The sequence below is a fragment of the Neolamprologus multifasciatus genome, chromosome 20, assembly GCF_963576455.1.
Source record: "Neolamprologus multifasciatus chromosome 20, fNeoMul1.2, whole genome shotgun sequence".
In the NCBI taxonomy this organism is placed as follows: Eukaryota; Metazoa; Chordata; class Actinopteri; order Cichliformes; family Cichlidae; genus Neolamprologus; species Neolamprologus multifasciatus.
The window spans coordinates 35,257,937-35,274,835 of record NC_140458.1 but is presented as its reverse complement, the minus strand read 5'-3'; the positions used below and the strand labels follow the sequence as shown (position 1 = coordinate 35,274,835).

The 16,899-nt window shown below is 43.2% G+C and overlaps 1 protein-coding gene and 1 long non-coding RNA gene across 2 annotated transcripts in view; one reads left to right on the top strand and one right to left on the bottom strand.

The window, feature by feature from the left end:
- lgr6 (leucine-rich repeat containing G protein-coupled receptor 6) overlaps positions 1-4,041 on the bottom strand; it is a 39,753-nt gene extending 35,712 nt beyond the window's left edge. The window contains exon 1 of the mRNA XM_085145537.1: positions 2,961-4,041. Coding sequence (XP_085001663.1) covers positions 2,961-3,205 — 245 coding nt within the window. The 5' untranslated portion in view covers positions 3,206-4,041. The remainder of the gene's footprint in view (positions 1-2,960) is intronic.
- An 8,748-nt stretch (positions 4,042-12,789) lies between these two features.
- LOC146495471 (uncharacterized) overlaps positions 12,790-16,899 on the top strand; it is a 6,959-nt gene continuing 2,849 nt past the window's right edge. The window contains exon 1 of the long non-coding RNA XR_014871475.1: positions 12,790-16,899. This exon is cut by the window's right edge and continues 1,017 nt beyond it. This is a non-coding gene — a long non-coding RNA (uncharacterized LOC146495471).

Genomic DNA, 16,899 nt, shown 5'->3' with positions numbered 1-16,899 from the left:
GTGGTCTTCACACACAAACTCACACACACACAGAGAAACGCGTGTGCACATGCAGGCGTGCTCACACACTCCTCAGTTTTCCTCTGTCTGGTAATGCGCTCGCTGTGGTTTCCTGGCCCCAGCCAAAACACTGTTAGAAGTTCACCGCACTTACCGCTACCACTAGGCATCACCTAAATGCTTCTCAACTCCGGTCCAACCCCAGACCCAAATACACTCTGTTCCACTTACGCTCACACTGTTCAAGTAAGTGGGAGACGTGTAAACATGCGCACCTGACAGAAACAGAGAGTATAGAAATATTACCTGATATTAAACAGATAACGAGGGTTAAAAAAACATCGCTTTAACTATGTATAAGTCTGTAGGTGGAAAGCCAACGAATTCACTTGCTCCTAACTAAGATTTGTGATACTTACCATCCTTTATGGCCCTTTGACTTGTTTGCTGCTACACATTAAACACACAGGTCTCCAAACTACCGTACACGGTGTTCTCGCACTCACATCCACACACACTCACAGAGACGAGCACCCCGGGGCTCTGCCTTCCCTTCCTAATGCGATATCAAAGAGAAGGTCTTTCAAATGATCTCACATGACAGCTCATTTCAAGCATTGCCCACGGAAACAATTATTGCCATAAATCTCTACCCGCTCTGCTGCTAGCAGCTCCGAGCGCCTTTGCCTCCCAGTGGCAAAATTCTCTCGCAGAGTCAACCTGCAGTCGCCTCGGTGTTATGATTTAAAAAAAGAGAAAAATCTCCCTGATTACGACTTAATTATGTTTACGCCTATATGCAGTGGGGTCGTCCAAGTGTGCAAATAAACACTTGAAAGTCGAGTGAATCATGCATCGCCTGGTTTCTCCTCTCAAGTCGCTAGCATGTGCATTTCGGCTCACTTTGAAGAGCTCTCCGATGACACGGCCGAATGATGTCATATACTTTCACAGAGTTGTGTGGATGTGGTTTATAATGTGGACTGTTCCCAAGCAAATCCCTGTGACCTCCACAGCCTACAGTGTGTGCTCGGAGGCTAACCCAGAGTACACGTCGCAGCGGGGCGTGCTGGACAGTTCTGCAGATCCTGATGGGGATTGGACCGGCTCGCCGCTGTTGTAACCTTTTATACTGGAGGATGAAATGAGAAACTCCAGCCTGCTGTGCTGCTGCAGTTGTTTTCATGCAGCGTCTGAGTTTGGGAGAAGCTTGTTGTTTTGTTTGCGTTTGAAGAAGGAAACTTTTCGCGTGCGCTCTCCTGATTCGTCGTGGCATCTCTCCTGCCGTCCCACATTCCATCTTCTCTCTCCTCTACAGCTAATGTGTGTGACTGTGTGTGGGCGTGTGCGGTTGGTCACTGAGTTTATTTATCTTATTCTAAATCAGCCCTCAAACGCACTAATTGGTACAGTTCCACCGTTAGGGAACGAGGGGAAATGAACAATTAAGCTTGTGTTTGTAGGAAACGATGTGTGTTTGTGTGTCGATCTGTGTGTTTGTGTGTGGCTTGGGCGCAGCACTTAAGATGAGCGCAGATCTGCACCGAGGGAGTCTCATGTCATCATTGTTTTTACTTTAGAGGAGGACTGAGGGGCTCAACGCGCTCCCTTTAAGATCAAGCCGGCCTTGGGTGTGTACGTGTGCTGACTTAGCTGTGTGACATGCAGCCATTGTTGGGCCAAAAGCCTGAAGTTCTCATAGGTAGAGCGATTCCTGGACGCAGTAAGAGACCATATTTCACCACCATAAATGTGTTTTAACTTTCAAAAGAGCACAGTGAGATTTGGCCATCACGGGCTCCCATGACAGCACGAGAGGCGAGCATCATTCAAGCGGCGTTCTTTTATGCACCTCTCTTAAAGTCGTTTGCTACGTAAACTCTTGATCTTTCTCCCCTCCTCCCGAATTCTGCTCCTCTGCTCTTGAAATACTTGCAGAGCCCCTAGTGAGAGCTTCTCTATCACGCCCTGTTTCCTGGATTTGACTTCTATGACTTTAGTATCAGTTATCACAAAGTGTCTGTAATCTGTCCTCTGAGGTCTTACGCAGTAAAGCAGTTAAAGATCTGGCTTTGAGCCACGACAGGGTGGTGTATGAAACTATCTTTTACATAATATTATGTCTAGAGCTTCTTATTACCCTTAAATACATTTTCATTGCATTTACAGCATCTGCCGTGCGCTCGAGCCAACGTATACTAATGAAATTTAACAATGCTACTGTTCTTCGGTGTTTGGAAATGAAGTGTCACAAAGGAGTTTTTCATCAAGATATTTTTTTGAAAGAACATAATTAAATGAGCCTTTCCTGCACATGTTTCTGCTCTTTTCTTCGCCTCTGTGCTTTTATTGCAACAGTGTGACACAGCGTAGCGGCGAAGCTGAATGCTAAGCCTTTTACACGTTCGGACATCTGCGTTCGAACCCTTCTTGATTCACGCGCACGCAAAAACATGCTCGTGTCAAGTGCTTGCAGCTCGCACACACGCATGTGTGCGCACAAACACAAAAGGCACAGCACACACGTGTGCACACAAACACACAGTCTCTCTCGTGGCATGTCTCCAGTTGGAGCTCAGAAACCTGACACTGAAAGTGGTCCAGTTATTTTGCCATAGCGGCGAGCACACACGCTCGCTCCCGTGCGTGCACATGTTCCCGCCTGTCCATTTTTATCTACATGTGGGCTTTGCCAGTGCTTCACATCCAGCCAACTGTTGCCCACTGCTCTATTTTTACAATATGATGGAATACCAGCCGCGTCTCGGCAGCATTAATTCATTTTTCAAACAACACTGAGACAAATGGGTACCAGACCACGATGAGGGAGAGGAGGATTGAAGATCAAGGTTAGGACTCAAAGAGGAAGATGATTAGTGAGGTCAAGGAAACAGGGTGAAAAACTTAAAGGGTTTAATAATAAAACAACTTTGTTGTTCCAACAGTGATGTGTTACTCACAGGTATGTGGTCAGCGGGCTGAGGCTGGCTGGCACCGATGATAGTCCCATCTCTGAGCAGTCAACCATGATAAAGATCCCGTCTTCTTCACAGTGGCACGGAGATGGGCACGTTGTTGCCGCTGTAGCCTGTCTGTCCTGGATCCGTCCGTACCCCCACGCTCCGGGGGCGGACCCCCAGACTCCTCCGGCCACACAGAGCAACAGAAGCACAAGAGGCATGTCTGGCTGACCACCTGTCTGCATCTGCACCTGTGGAGCTTCCCGACTTGTCTCTCTTTCTGATGCAGCGCTGATGAACGAGGAGTTTCTTCTCTTCTAAATCCTCCCGTCGCTCTTCTAACGCCCCTTTCTATCCTTTTCTTCACTGCAGGTTGTCCACACTGTAAATCTGTCCTGTCAACACACTGACCTATTCATCTCTGTTTATTTACCTCTCTGTCACTGCTTCAGTCCCATTGGCTCAACTTTATCGAGCTCCTCTTCCCTCTCGTCTGTCTCCTCTGACTCTGGCCTTGCCTCTTCACTGTCTTTCTCTCCTTGTATATATGTCTCTCCCTCTCTCTTTCTCTCCTTGTATGTATCTCTTGCTCTCTCTGTCTCTCTCTCCTTACCTATTGTAGAAGGAGCGCATGAGTTGTGAATGAGCCACGCTCATTGGCCCACAATTTAGTGGGAGGGACCCGCGATTCTCAAACTCTTCCCTCTCGTTCTCCCTCTCTTCCCTTTCCCATACTTTACTCAGGCTGAAGAGAAAGGGTGAGTGTGCAGTTTGAAGAAGGGAGAAGGGAAGAACAAGGTAACTGCAGTTCAGTGGTGTGCGACAAGATTGATTGTGAGGCCTTATAAAGCCCTGTGAGGGAAACTTGGAGAAAAATGAGGTTTTGTTTTCAGTTGATATAAGTTAAAGCAAACTCTGCAGAATCAGAATGAAAAGAGTGTGTGGATGTGTGAGACTGATACAAAGGGTCAGAGTGTTGTGACAGCCCATAATATACATGGTACAAAACTAAATGTCTATGTTTGATGTAGTATGTTTCATAAAGCTCACATGTGTCATAATAAGATAACTCAGATGTGCCACTTATCTTTTTTCCACGTGCAACTTAAGTGAACATATAAGAAGTTTTCATGCCTATAATATGAAAGCATATGAAAGCAGACACTTACATGTGTAAACTACATTGTGACAAATATGTCTTACAATACAAACATTTTCTTGGATGCAATGAGAGGTTCCTGTTTTTGTTTTTTGTTCCAATGGCTTGCAAGTGATTGAAGGAAACTGGGATTGTGACTCTTCAGCACCCCTCAGCACCCAGAAAGAGCAGAATCGAGTGTCTCGTAAGTCCCACCTTCTCAGATTTCTGCCTGCTGGAATGTTGCAATTGCACACACTCAAAAATGCTCGCATGCAAGCATGCACATGGATGCCCATAGATAAATTACAGATCATGAGTGACCGGTCCAAAGGATCTCACATATCCGTCTCACACGTGCGCGCACACACACGCACACACACACACACACACTCCAGTCTATAGAGAGGCGAGTTCGTGGCAGTCTATCTGTGCTCACTCACAGTTTTTCCACACATCTTGACAATAGTCTCAACCTCACTTTGTTTTATTATAATGCATAAATCTCCTCGTTACACAACTGAGCTTTACATGCTTTGTGCCTGTAAGTACTGAATGTTACATAAGAGCCTAATGATGCAATTTATAATTATAACAGCTCAAGAAAAACTGACTTGGTATTAAAAGCAGCACAGATTTTGTTCTGTCATTCAGGGGCTGGGATAGCTCAGTAGGTAGCCCCATGATCGGAAAGTCGGGGTTTGAATCCACTGAACAGCTACCCTGAGGTACCCCTGAGCGAGGTACCGTCCCTACACACGGCTCCCTGGGTGCCTGATGAGTGGCTGCCCACTGCTTCACTGAGTGCAGAGACAGTAATTTCCCCATGGGGATCTATAAGGTATACATTGTGAATTCAAACCTATCTCCCGGTGTTAATCTAGTGATAGTCTTGAGCTGATCTGTAAGAAGCTTAAGAGGGAAAGAAATCAATTATTCCAGTAGGCAAAAACAGTGCAATAAAACACTGCACTGATTGTCCCTAATAGCTCTACTTTTAGCTATTTTCATGTTTTACTGGAGGATCACATGGTCATCCAAGAGCTGATCAAATTAACCGCTCACACTTATAAAATCTCCAGTAAAGAAAATTGGTGAATTAACTCAAAAATGGCAGTCAGTGTGGAAAGCATGGCTGCTTCCCAGTTCTTGGAAAAGTGAGGCTTGAGAAAGCGAGTCTTTCATTTGACAGATGCTGCATGTTACACACACACAACTGCAAAGATGCGAAGCCAAGTACAAGTGCAAGGATGTAAGTTTATGACGAGCACGATCCCTGAAAGGGTCTGAAAACCCACTCATGGATCCATGCACAGCGTGCTATTTCAATGCAAAACTGCACAGATCTCTTCTGGCCCTCCGGCCTGTCTGTCTCTCTGTATGTCCATCCATCTTTCCCCTTCGGTCTTTCTTTCTCCACGATCCTCTGTAGGCTGAATAGTTTCTCATTAATTAATTAACATTCCTATGCCACTGTGTTTTCTGAGGGGCCTTTGTTATAGTCCCACAAAAACTCTTTCAGAGCTGTTCCTCACAATGTCTCCCTCTCTGTGTGTCGCTCACGCTCTCTCTCTCCCTCTCTCTCCCCCATGCTCTCTCTCTCTCTCTCTCTCTCTCTCTTCTTTGTAGTGGAAAGCGGGTTACTGTGTATTGTCAGTTTTACAATGTTGCGTGAGTTACTATGAAGTCTTTTTTATTCTCCAGTACCTCAAATGCACATAAAAAGGCTGTTCACAGGCACACCTTGTGTGATCACACAGCACACTCACATACACACACAAACACACACATTAAACACGCACACGCTCTTCATACACCTGCAAACTTCTCCACTCCCTGAGCTCTCGACCTCTCCCATTTTTTGCGCTTCGAGCTCTGTCATCTTTTTAAATACTCTAATTGTCGAGCCTCGGGGGAGCCCTAAAACACACACAGTGTAAAAAGCTGCGTGTCTGCTCTGCTGCCTGTCTCCGTGCCTTTCTCTGTCTTTATCTGTTATCGGTCTCTTTGGTCTCATTTTCATACTTAATCACAAATAGAAAATCGTGAGCGGTGTGCTACATATTTGCACAAATTGCAGGTGATCTGACTGCTTAAATGCATTTGCGCATGTTTAAATGTGAGGCAGTGTAGCGCAGATTGCCGTGCATGAGCAGAGAGGAGAAAATTTCTTATTAAAGTACTATATTGAAATAATCACATACAATATGTAGGTACACATGATATTCATGTTGTTAGCGTGCTCAACAAGTCGGCATGTTTCCAGAAATTTCCAGATTCCTAGTTTCCATTTTATTCATGAACATGTTTCATTAAAATGTTTTGAAGCTGCGTGATTTAGAACAAAGTAACAATCTGCTCATGTGAAGCTGCTGCTGTTGGTTTTGTCTCGTGTTATAAAGTAACATGCTGTGTGGACTCCTACATGATTCAGCATTCCTACTGCAGGAGCACATTTCAAGTTCAAGGTGGTGTGAACATTCACAACTCCCTAACAAGCCGTTTCAGCCTTTATGTTTCAGGTCGTGGTGTAGTATCCGCTGGACTCACTGCTACAACAGGTAAATGTAGCGAACTAACACCAAGACTGCTACAGTGGAGGTAACCACGAGGGTCGCTACTCGTTTGTAATTCTGTGCACCAACATGGGAGTGTTATTGTTACTGTGTCGCTGTTTGAAGGAACAAAAGGATGTGTTATCCTGCTTCTGATAGATCTGATGTTTGGTTACAAGTTTCATTTTGCTGCATTCGTTTTTCCGATGCTAAAAATGTTCCCGCTGTTCCCCAAGACTGAAATATTCACACAGGTGCTGAAACAGTAGTTTGTGTGATGTTTGTGTGATATGGCTAAGTTAGCTGTCAACACATTTCTGTATATAAAGTTCCATAAATGTTATATAATATTTGACATATTCAGTTTATATTTTACCCAGCAACAGTCTCACGTTGTTGACTGGTTAACTACACTCACTTGGACATTTTTAAAATTCTTCAGCTACAAAGTGTTAAATAATAACAGAAGGCCTTGAATTTGTTTGTTTGTTTGTTTTGTTAAACATCAGGTGGTTATATGTTTGTATATCTCAATGATTCATCCATGAGGAATAAGAATGAAAATATAAGAATTATTATTGTTTGAGTAAAAAGTGGACAACGTAATGAGTAAATGGCCCGTCTAGGCGCAGCCACAACATAAGAGGTGATCCATCCCCGTCCAACCCCAAGCAGCACATCACGCAATTAATACTTTGTGACAGATTTATTTACAATGAGTGAATTTAAAAACAAAGGAAGGGAGCGAATTATAACTTTGGGGTGAACCCAAGGCCAAAACAACAAACAACAGGTAGCCTCAGGAGTAAATAAAACTGACCTGTTCAAACGAACTAAACCAAACGACAATCACTTTCCTCCCTACCTGACAAACAGAAAACTAATCAAACCCCTACAGGCTCCTACATTAGACCAACATAGTGAAACAGTGAACACACGGTCAGCCGGCTGGGTTGGGCCGAGGATGAATGACCCGGCAGGCCCTGGCGGTGTCTTCTTATGCGCTGCCTCCCGGTCATTAGCCAATCGGTACAATCCGTCCACCCTGGATGCACCAATCATGGAGGAGCACCTGCACACTCAGATTTACATATTAGAATTACAGTAAAACAAAGTTTAAAACACCAAATTCTTAATAAAACTTAGATATATATTTTTTTAATCAAACTCAGGGCCACACACACCCCTCGTGTCTTAACAAATACATCGCCCTTTCACCGAAACGCACTGGAGTGTCTCAGTTAATGCTTCTGCAGAAATCACGAATCTGTTATGGACAATTAACATGTTAAAAATGAAGGGTGTCAAATAAAACTCTGCTGAAGGCCCCAGAAAGGTTATGTCCGGCCCTGCGGTGAATGAACAGCTTCACGCTCATCGCATGAATGTTTAAGCGGTTTCGCGTGTTTTCAAATATCTGCGAGTGGAAAAGCACGCATGCACTCATATACTTCATCTATATCTCACTTTTCTTTCTCACACTCGCTCAGTCACTCATACGCATGCTATCAAACAGTCTGCATCAGATCAAAGCCAGTCTCCCTGCGTACTCCTCCCCCCTCTGCGCCGAGCTCTGTGGGCTGTAAACACTATCCAAGCAAAGGCAGCCTTGAAGACACGAAGACAAGTAACTACCTGACACCTGACACTAACTTGAGAGCACTCACCGTGGTCTACCTGGGAATAAAACACACACACAGACAAAGCTACCTGAGCTCCTTGCAGCAAGAAGCATCCATTCAGGGGGGAGATCAGAGAAAGTAGCCGTGCAAACAGAGCCCCCCCACTCCCACAAAACACACACACTCCATAACAGCACGCCTCCTCACCCACATCCTTTGCCCTCTTGCAAGATCTCTTCCCCACCATACTCCTGCATACCAAACACCTACCAGTGCCTCTCCAATCTAAGCCACATACCGAAAGTTGATAGAAGTTTATGTGTGTGTGTGTGTGTGTGTGTGTGTGTGTGTGTGTGTGTGTGTGTGTGTGTGTGTGTCTGCACACTTGTATGTGCATTTAGAGATTCCTGTGTTCACGGTGCCTTTGTCTCTCTGTGTGCCTGCCTGGGCTGTTCAGAGGCAGTTGAAGGCTAACTCAGGTTTACTCAACGGAAGCAAGTGAGACGCTGTGGGTTACCGGTGGCGGCAACTTAGGTGTGTGCTGTCTTTTCATGTGAAACCACCTGAAAGCCAACCAAAGGTCCCTCTCCTTACCTTCACCCCCACCTCACCCACCCCTTTTCCCTTTCTTCCGCTCTCCATCTCACAGTACAAAGGGAAGAAGGAATGAAAACGAACAGCAGAGGACGGTGGATGAGGTAAGGGGTCCAGGGTACACGGGTGGGGCAAGAGGCTGGAGAGTGGACAAGACAGGGTGGTGGACTTATTTGTGTGTTTGTACGAGACAATAATAACCCTCTAGGGATGAGTTCAGTCACTGAGTTCAGCGAAGCTTTATAAGAGCCTGGTGGGACAGGGTTGAGTGTCGTTGCTGTAACACACCTTCAGAAACATCCTTTATTTCCTCGTGACAACCTTTAGATCAAAAAGTCAGCGACACAATCTTCTTAAGATGTCCCTGCACATCTGTTTTGCACGCCTCCATCCACTCTGTGGCTTCATAATTAATCAGGTTATGCTCTCGGTTTAAACGTGTCATGCTTTTTGTGCTTTTTTTAGGTAAATAAGGTATTTGACTACAGATTATTCCATATTTACAATTTGCGTGTCGTACTAAGGTTGACGTGTTTATATCACACGTTACACCAGTGTTAAAACTGTGTAAAATAGCTGCATTTGTGGCTGGGCTTGCTGACATACAGTGAGAAAAAATAAAAACAGGAAAAGTAGAAACTGAAAATGAAACGTTTCAATTCAAAATGTTTTAGTGTGGCTTTAATATTTGTACTATCGGCAGTGCAATAGCTAACAATAAGCAGAGTTCTTTTTTCAGCCCAGTCCTTGTTAAGCCACTTAACACTGACTGAGCTTTAAAAAGGCAACTCGAGGGATAAAACTCCATGGTGACTACATATAACAACTTTTAAATGATGTTATTAGACACTTAGTAACAAGCGGCCTGTCACAAAAACACCTCAGAGATGCATCTGGCTGTTCAGTTGATCCCTCTGCTGTTCACCAAAGCCTCATCGAAATGGTCTCGGTGGAAGGTGGATGTCAAGAAGCTGTTTTTAAGCAGGGGAATGGGGAGAAAATGTTGAGGTATGCCACATTACACAAGAACTGCACTGAAAATCAGTGGCCTTATCAGTGGTCTTATGGAGCGATGAATCCGAATTTTAAAATTCTGGTTCACATCATGATCAAAGAGGTATAACGATGAGTGTCTCCAGCGATCTATCATCGTTTGGGGCTGCATTTCTGACAGTGGAGTTAGGGATTTTGTCAAAATTGATGGAATTATAAGAACTATTAGATCCTGATGAAATACCATATGGCAGAGTTTTTATTTTTCAGCATGACAGTGACCCCAAACACACAGCAGGAAAAGCATAAGGATGGAAAACCAGAACACTATCTATCAATCATTGATTGGATTCCCCAAAGCTCAGACTTGAACAGTATTAAAGAAAATCATTTTGACAGAGACCAGAGCAAAAAGCAGCCAAGATCCAGAGATGATCTGTGGATGTCCTCCAAGAATCCTTAAAGTTCATGTTTGCATATTTCAATTAGTCGCTGCACCGATATGAAGAAATGAGGGGTGCACAGTACAGTTTGTTTGTAAAAACAATCCTGTTATCCAAAAACTTGATCTGTTCTTAAGAGGACACGTACATTTAAAAGTGTTACACCCAAACACTTTATTATGTCTCCCTTTTACTCGCTGTCGTACCAGGACAAAGCTTTTCAGGTGTTTGATCTGCGCTTCGCTTATTTTCTCTTCAGTGACAGTGTGATATACGAGGGTTAATATGGTGAAACAGGCTGACTAAAGCCTACAGGTCCACACATGCACGACGCTGCTCTCTGTTTGATGCTATTCTGAGCAATGCCACTGGCGCTGCAATCAGACCCATGTGTTTTTGAGTGCGTTAGTAGGCGTGTGTGTGTGTCTGACTCCTGCACCTGTAAATTTTATCTATAAAATGTTGATTGGCGTCAGAAAAAAGGGACTGCTGATGGTTCTGGCACGTCTGTGTGTGTTTATATCCGCAGCACTGTGTTTAATTGTGTGTGTTCCTGAATGGACGTGCGAATCGTGAATGTTTGTGTTGAGTTTGTAGCCCCGTTTTGCGTGATAGTATCAGTCGTGTAGCTGTAGAGGGAGGCTGATATGGAATGTTAACAGTGACTCAAAGTGTTGGACTGTTTCCACAGAGTCTCATTCATGCAGAACTTTGATAGGACACGCAGGAGCGTCAACACATTTTAGGGGAAGATGAAGGGAGAGGGGCCCTATTATAATAGAATTCCAGTCATCTGCAGGGCGCAGATCATGTGAAAGATTATAGCTATTAAAACCAAAATTAGGCACCTGGGAGGTATGAAGCTTATCATCGCTGAGAGCATGATTACCATCATCGTATTAAATCATGCAATTATGTTTTTGTTAGTGCCACTGCGCGGGAGCCAGAATGGATTTGGGGAATTGGCTGATAAAATGGCGCCATCTCCTGGTAAAAGACAGAAGAGCATCACTGCAGGTCAAGAACTGCACAACCAGCTGATGGCGTCACAGAAATGTTGAAGCAGCCATAAAACTTATGTAACCGCAGTTATTAATGTGACAGAACATCACTTTGTGCTGCTCAGTAGGGTGCGCAATGTTATGACTTTGCATAACTTTTATATAATCAATTACTTTGTTATTATTTACAACACTTAACTTCATTATTTATTTATGTATTTATTTATTTTACTTTGTGTATGTATTTATTCGTTAAAGCATCATATGAACGTTAATTTTCTGATAGTGTTTATGGTGGGACTGATGAGAGTGTAACATCCTGAGTGTTTTGGTGTTTGTTATAGAGCGCAGGTGTCAAACATAAGGCCCGGGGCCACAGTTTGGCCCACTGGATGCCTTTGCAAAAATGTGAGGGCACATTTCTCTCTCTCCCTGCCATCCACGCTAAACCAAAGTAATTAAGTAATCGATAAAATGTAATATAGAAAATTCAGGTTTTTTACAAGAGGTCAGCAGAAACAGTTTAAGCCCAGGAAGTCGTGCTAACAGATTTCTTTGATTTTTTGTACAGCTGCATTTCTTTAATATGTAGAAAAACTGAGACATACTGTTGCCCATCAAGATATCTCAGGATTAAATGTGTAGGAAACGTCTCCACACTGACAGAAACGAGAGTTTCACTGGGCTGTATGTGGCCCACCATTTAGAAGGAATCAGGATCCGAACTCACTTTTGTGCTAAAGATATTTGCTCTATAACCTTTCTAAAGGTTCCTCATGTTCGTCTCATTTTATTTTATTTTATTATTTACATCAGTTCATGTGTAATTTAGCAATTCCAAAGCTGACAGGTGGGAAGGATGGGAGTGGTAAAGAGGGGGGAAAGAAAATGGGGAAAATATTAGAAAACATAAAAAATAAAAGGACAGCACACACGTGGAAAACATAATGTGTGTTGTGTTGTGTTGTGTTGGGTTGGGTTGGGTTGTGTGCGTTTGGGTAGAAGATATCTGTAGAAGATACTTTTAAGAGAAACTGTTTCCTGCCCTATCCACAGCTCAAAGAGAGCAGAGAACGGTAACACAACAAGAAACTAGGGTTGCACTTAGTTTTAATGGTTTTGCTTCTGTTGGGACAAACTGGACAGCAGGAGCTGAGTATGAATCGTTACAAATTAATTAATTACAGGCTCACTGAACTCCACTGGAAATATTGTCAAAGAATTCCCTGCTAGGTTTGAGAGTCAGCAGTGAGGATTTCGCGGACAGAACTAAACCTCCAACATGCATGTTTAACAGTGTTGGGGAGTAACGGAATACATGTACCGCCGTTAGTATTTAAAATACAAAATGTGAGTAACTGTATTCCGTTACAGTTACCGTTTAAAAAGGTGGTATTTAGAATACAGTTACTTTGTTGAAATAAATGGATAAATATATAAATATGATCCTGTTTTCATATTGTAATATGAAACAGGATTACTTCCCTGTTTCATATTGTGGCGGGTCAGGACTGTTTGGGTTTTGTTTGACAGCTACGTTCTGTTGTTCCAGGCAGTTAGGGTTGCCATGGTTACAGGGTGACGCTCTCTCTCTGCGTGTTTCCTGGGTGAGAGAGCGCCTGTTGTTGTTGTTGTGCTAAGCTAACAGGCAGAATGCTACAGGTATAGCTCTAAAGAATGTAGCATCATGGGCAGTGTAGTCCGTGCTGCAGGGAGAATGGACTGCCATACACGTTATGTGTCTGTGAGCGAGGGAGGGAGAAAAAGGAAAAGTACGAGCTGTCATCGAGCAGAAACGGGAGCTGGAAGCATGTAAATATAATAATAACCACTGCAGCCAAGAAGAGAGCCTGACGAGCCCAGCTGTAAGTAAGCTGTTAAGACTCGACTGTACACCGTGTTCGTGTTTTCCTCCAAAAACAATAAGTTCTGTTGGAGCAGCCTTTCAACGCCTCTCTCTGTCTCTGCTAGCAAAGTTGACCCAGACAACAAAGTAAAGCTAGTTTTCAGCTACGAGCCGACACAGAACCCACCGTATTAGCCAGAGGTCCCTTTACTACGGTTCGGAGCCGCGGACCTTCAGTAACAGTAATAAATCACAGCAATAGGACATTCATGTAGTTGTAAACAGCATGATAATATATTAAGTAATCCAAAGTATTCAGAATACGTTACTCTCATTGAGTAACGTAACGGAATACGTTACAGAATACATTTTGGGGCATGTAATCTGTCATCTGTAATGGAATACACTTTAAAAGTAACCTTCCCAACACTGATGTTTAATGACATGATGCACTGACCTGTCATGAATATGTGGACAGTGGAGTGCAAGCTCAAATACTTTTAATGGTGTTGTAACACTGCGTCAAGAAAATGATGACCTCTAAACTTATTGATATGAAATTGTTCTAGTCTGCTGATGACAACACAACAAAAAGTTTCATATGGTCGTCTCATATGGTTCATACGTACACAGCTGGTGGGATTTAAGCTGTTGCTGAAAAAATGTACACGCAGCAAATATGTCATATACTGTCAACATGACATCTCTTATCAGCATCTCTTATACCATCCAAATCTTTCACGTATGGCGTGCTATTTACTTTACAGTTGCTATGAATCTCAAAGCTGCTTTGCAACACCTCCAGCCCAGGTTCCTCTTTTTATGTTTGACTCTGAATCAGTGTTGTATCTGTAATGTCTGTTCTTTTCTATTTATGCACACAGAAGGGCAGGGATGTGCTTTCAGAACAGACACTGCCAATTATAATTTTCTGTAGCTGGAAATACCAACCTTCGTTTAACTAAAGTGGTCGTGATAAGTATGATAAATAAATGATATCTGCTGCATACAGCAAGACGTCCAATTCCCTACATTCTTCCTAAAAATGTACTTTCTCTTGTCAGAAGCCTTTCACCCAGAGCTTTGGGAAATGTTTTTTTCCTTTTTTGCTGAGGTTGCAACTGAATATGTAGCGTGATTGAGCTTTTCTCTGGAAAACATCAAACGGTAGTCGTTATTATTTGAGGCAGAAGTTGACATTGGCTGTCTTTGATGGGAGAGCCCCATTCAAGTTCCAGATTGCAGCAGATGCACTTTAAGTTCTTCCTCATCGACGATCAATTTGCAATACTAATAAGTAACCACACGTCAAATAATTGTAAATAATCTTTACAGTCACAGAAATTCCACTCAGACGGGTTTAAAACTTCCAGAGGCCATACTGTCTTTGACTGAATTACTCTGTTACTGCACTTTCAGCAAATTCTGAAACCACAGGAGCTTGAAGTCTCATGCACTTCACAGCACAAACTGCATGTCGTTAGTTCTGCTGACCGCAGATGAGAAGTGATAAATATCCAGTAGTAACTGTGACGATGACACTGTCTTCTCTGGAAAGAGGAAGCCATAATTGCATGATTTCTGAGTACAGTACATGCATGCTGACTCAATTATCCCGACTCCACTGGGCAGTCCTAAAGGTGCAGAAATCACAGCAGAAAAACCCAGCTGGATGTTGTTTCCATGGATTTAATCTTAATCGAATAAAAGTGTCGACACTGTTGTTTCAACACGTCCCTTTTGGAAATTTTGGATTCTTTTCCAAGATGTAACTTGTGTTTTATTCCTCTTTCTTTATCTCGAGATGATTGATGATTCTGCTGACTTGGTAGCGTTGCATAATTCGTGCAGATTTTTCACATACATGCTTAACATGCTGTAACGGCCACATACAAAGACAATGGATTCAGATCTGGTGACTAAAGTGTCCATTGAACGGCACTGAGCTGTCGCATTGTGAAACCAGTTTGAGAGGCTGGAAATAACCAGAAGATGGTCAATTGTGGTCATAAAGAGAGTCATATGTTCACCTGTGACACTGAAACCATGATTGATTGGTAGATATTAAAAGAGTGCCAAGAAAAAGAAATTCCCAACAGCATTAGCGCATGGACTTTGGACACATCCTTCTGGTCCAGTGAAGAAGAAAGAAGGTAACAGGAGTGGTGGCAGTGTGAGTAATTCTTCAAACACCTAACTCAGGATAAGCAGACTAGACGTTTGCAGGAATATCACTTTCTATACCTTCCTCCTAAGCCTGTGCTCACTTCAGAATAATCGGTTTAATGTCAAAAAGGCTTTAAACCTGGAAAACAAACAAACTACACCAAATATTTTTGATGTCACGTCATGATCTGAAGCCAAGGACTCACAAAAAAATGGTTTTTAATATTAACATCAGCATATTTTGGAAGATGCATGCACGGTCTAAACATGGCAAGAGGCAGATGCTACATGTGATTCTTTTTGCAAATGAGGCGACAAGTTCAGGGAGGGAAAGAAAAGACAGCTATTGTTTGGCCCACCCTGCCCTTGTGACAGCTGTGGAGTGGAGGTGTGGGCCTCCTGCAGGACAACACTGAGCACGGAGACAATATGAACGGCTTCGCCAAGTGTGAAGTGTGTGGGCTTTGCTCTGTGCAGCAGGGACTGCTTTCAGAATAGCTCGTCAAAAACCATCAGGCTCTTTATTGTGTTCTTTGGAAGATTTTGTGTAGATGTTTTGCTTTATCTTCAGAGCGTGATAAAAACTTTTACGCTCTAGCTTTCTAGCTTTCTGCTTATCTGGCTGTGAAAGCAGATGATTTATGTACCGTCTTCACACTTGAGTTTATGTGTTATTGCGATAAGGCCGGTGGGGTTGTGTGCGTGTCTGTGTGATGGTTTATGAGTGGTTATTGAGACCGCAGATTGTCGGACGGCCTGCTGGAGGACACAAACAATCTTCCGTGGGAATGCAAAGTTCCATGAGTTCCCAATCCCTCTCCTTATCTCCAGCGTTCCCACATGAGTAATGCATGTTGTCCTCTGCACCATCTGACCACCACACTGCTGGTGACCATTTGCAAACTGCATGCGTTTAGTTGCGTGCTGCAAGACGCTTATAATGAACTACATCTGGGCAAAACAAGTGATTGTCAGAAACGTCAGAAATACATAAATAAAAGCTTTTATCTTTGTGTTAACCAAGAGTGACAGACACAAGTGTGTGAAACGAATTGAAAGGTGGAGGAGGAGGAGATGGTGATGGGTGGGGTGTGTCTATGTGTGTGTGTGAGAGAGAGAGGAATCAACCTCAGGTTTTGCATACTTTCCAGTGTCTCTCATACACAGTTAGTATGTCAACACCGTGGTGTCCACCTGCCTGCTCACCTGCCAGACTGTTCGCTGGAATCACCTGGCTACACTCGGGCCCTGCCCGTGGGTGTGAACATGAGGCAGAATTTAAAAACAAACTGTTGCTCCCTAACTACAAACGACACACATCATTATTGTGTAGACATTTAGTCAAATAAAACCATTTAAATAAAACAACACGATTTTTGAGTTTATGCCTGTGAAGCAGCTAGATTTCATTTGAGTAAATAAATCGTGAACATCTCTCATACTCAGTGCATGTTTGTGTTTAGTGTTTGTTCATTGAAAGATTGCTACTGTGAAAAAAACACACCCACTGTCACTAATGTCTTGGCACACACAGATACACACTTTTGGGTAGACGTTGGGGAAATTCCCAGTAACCTGCAT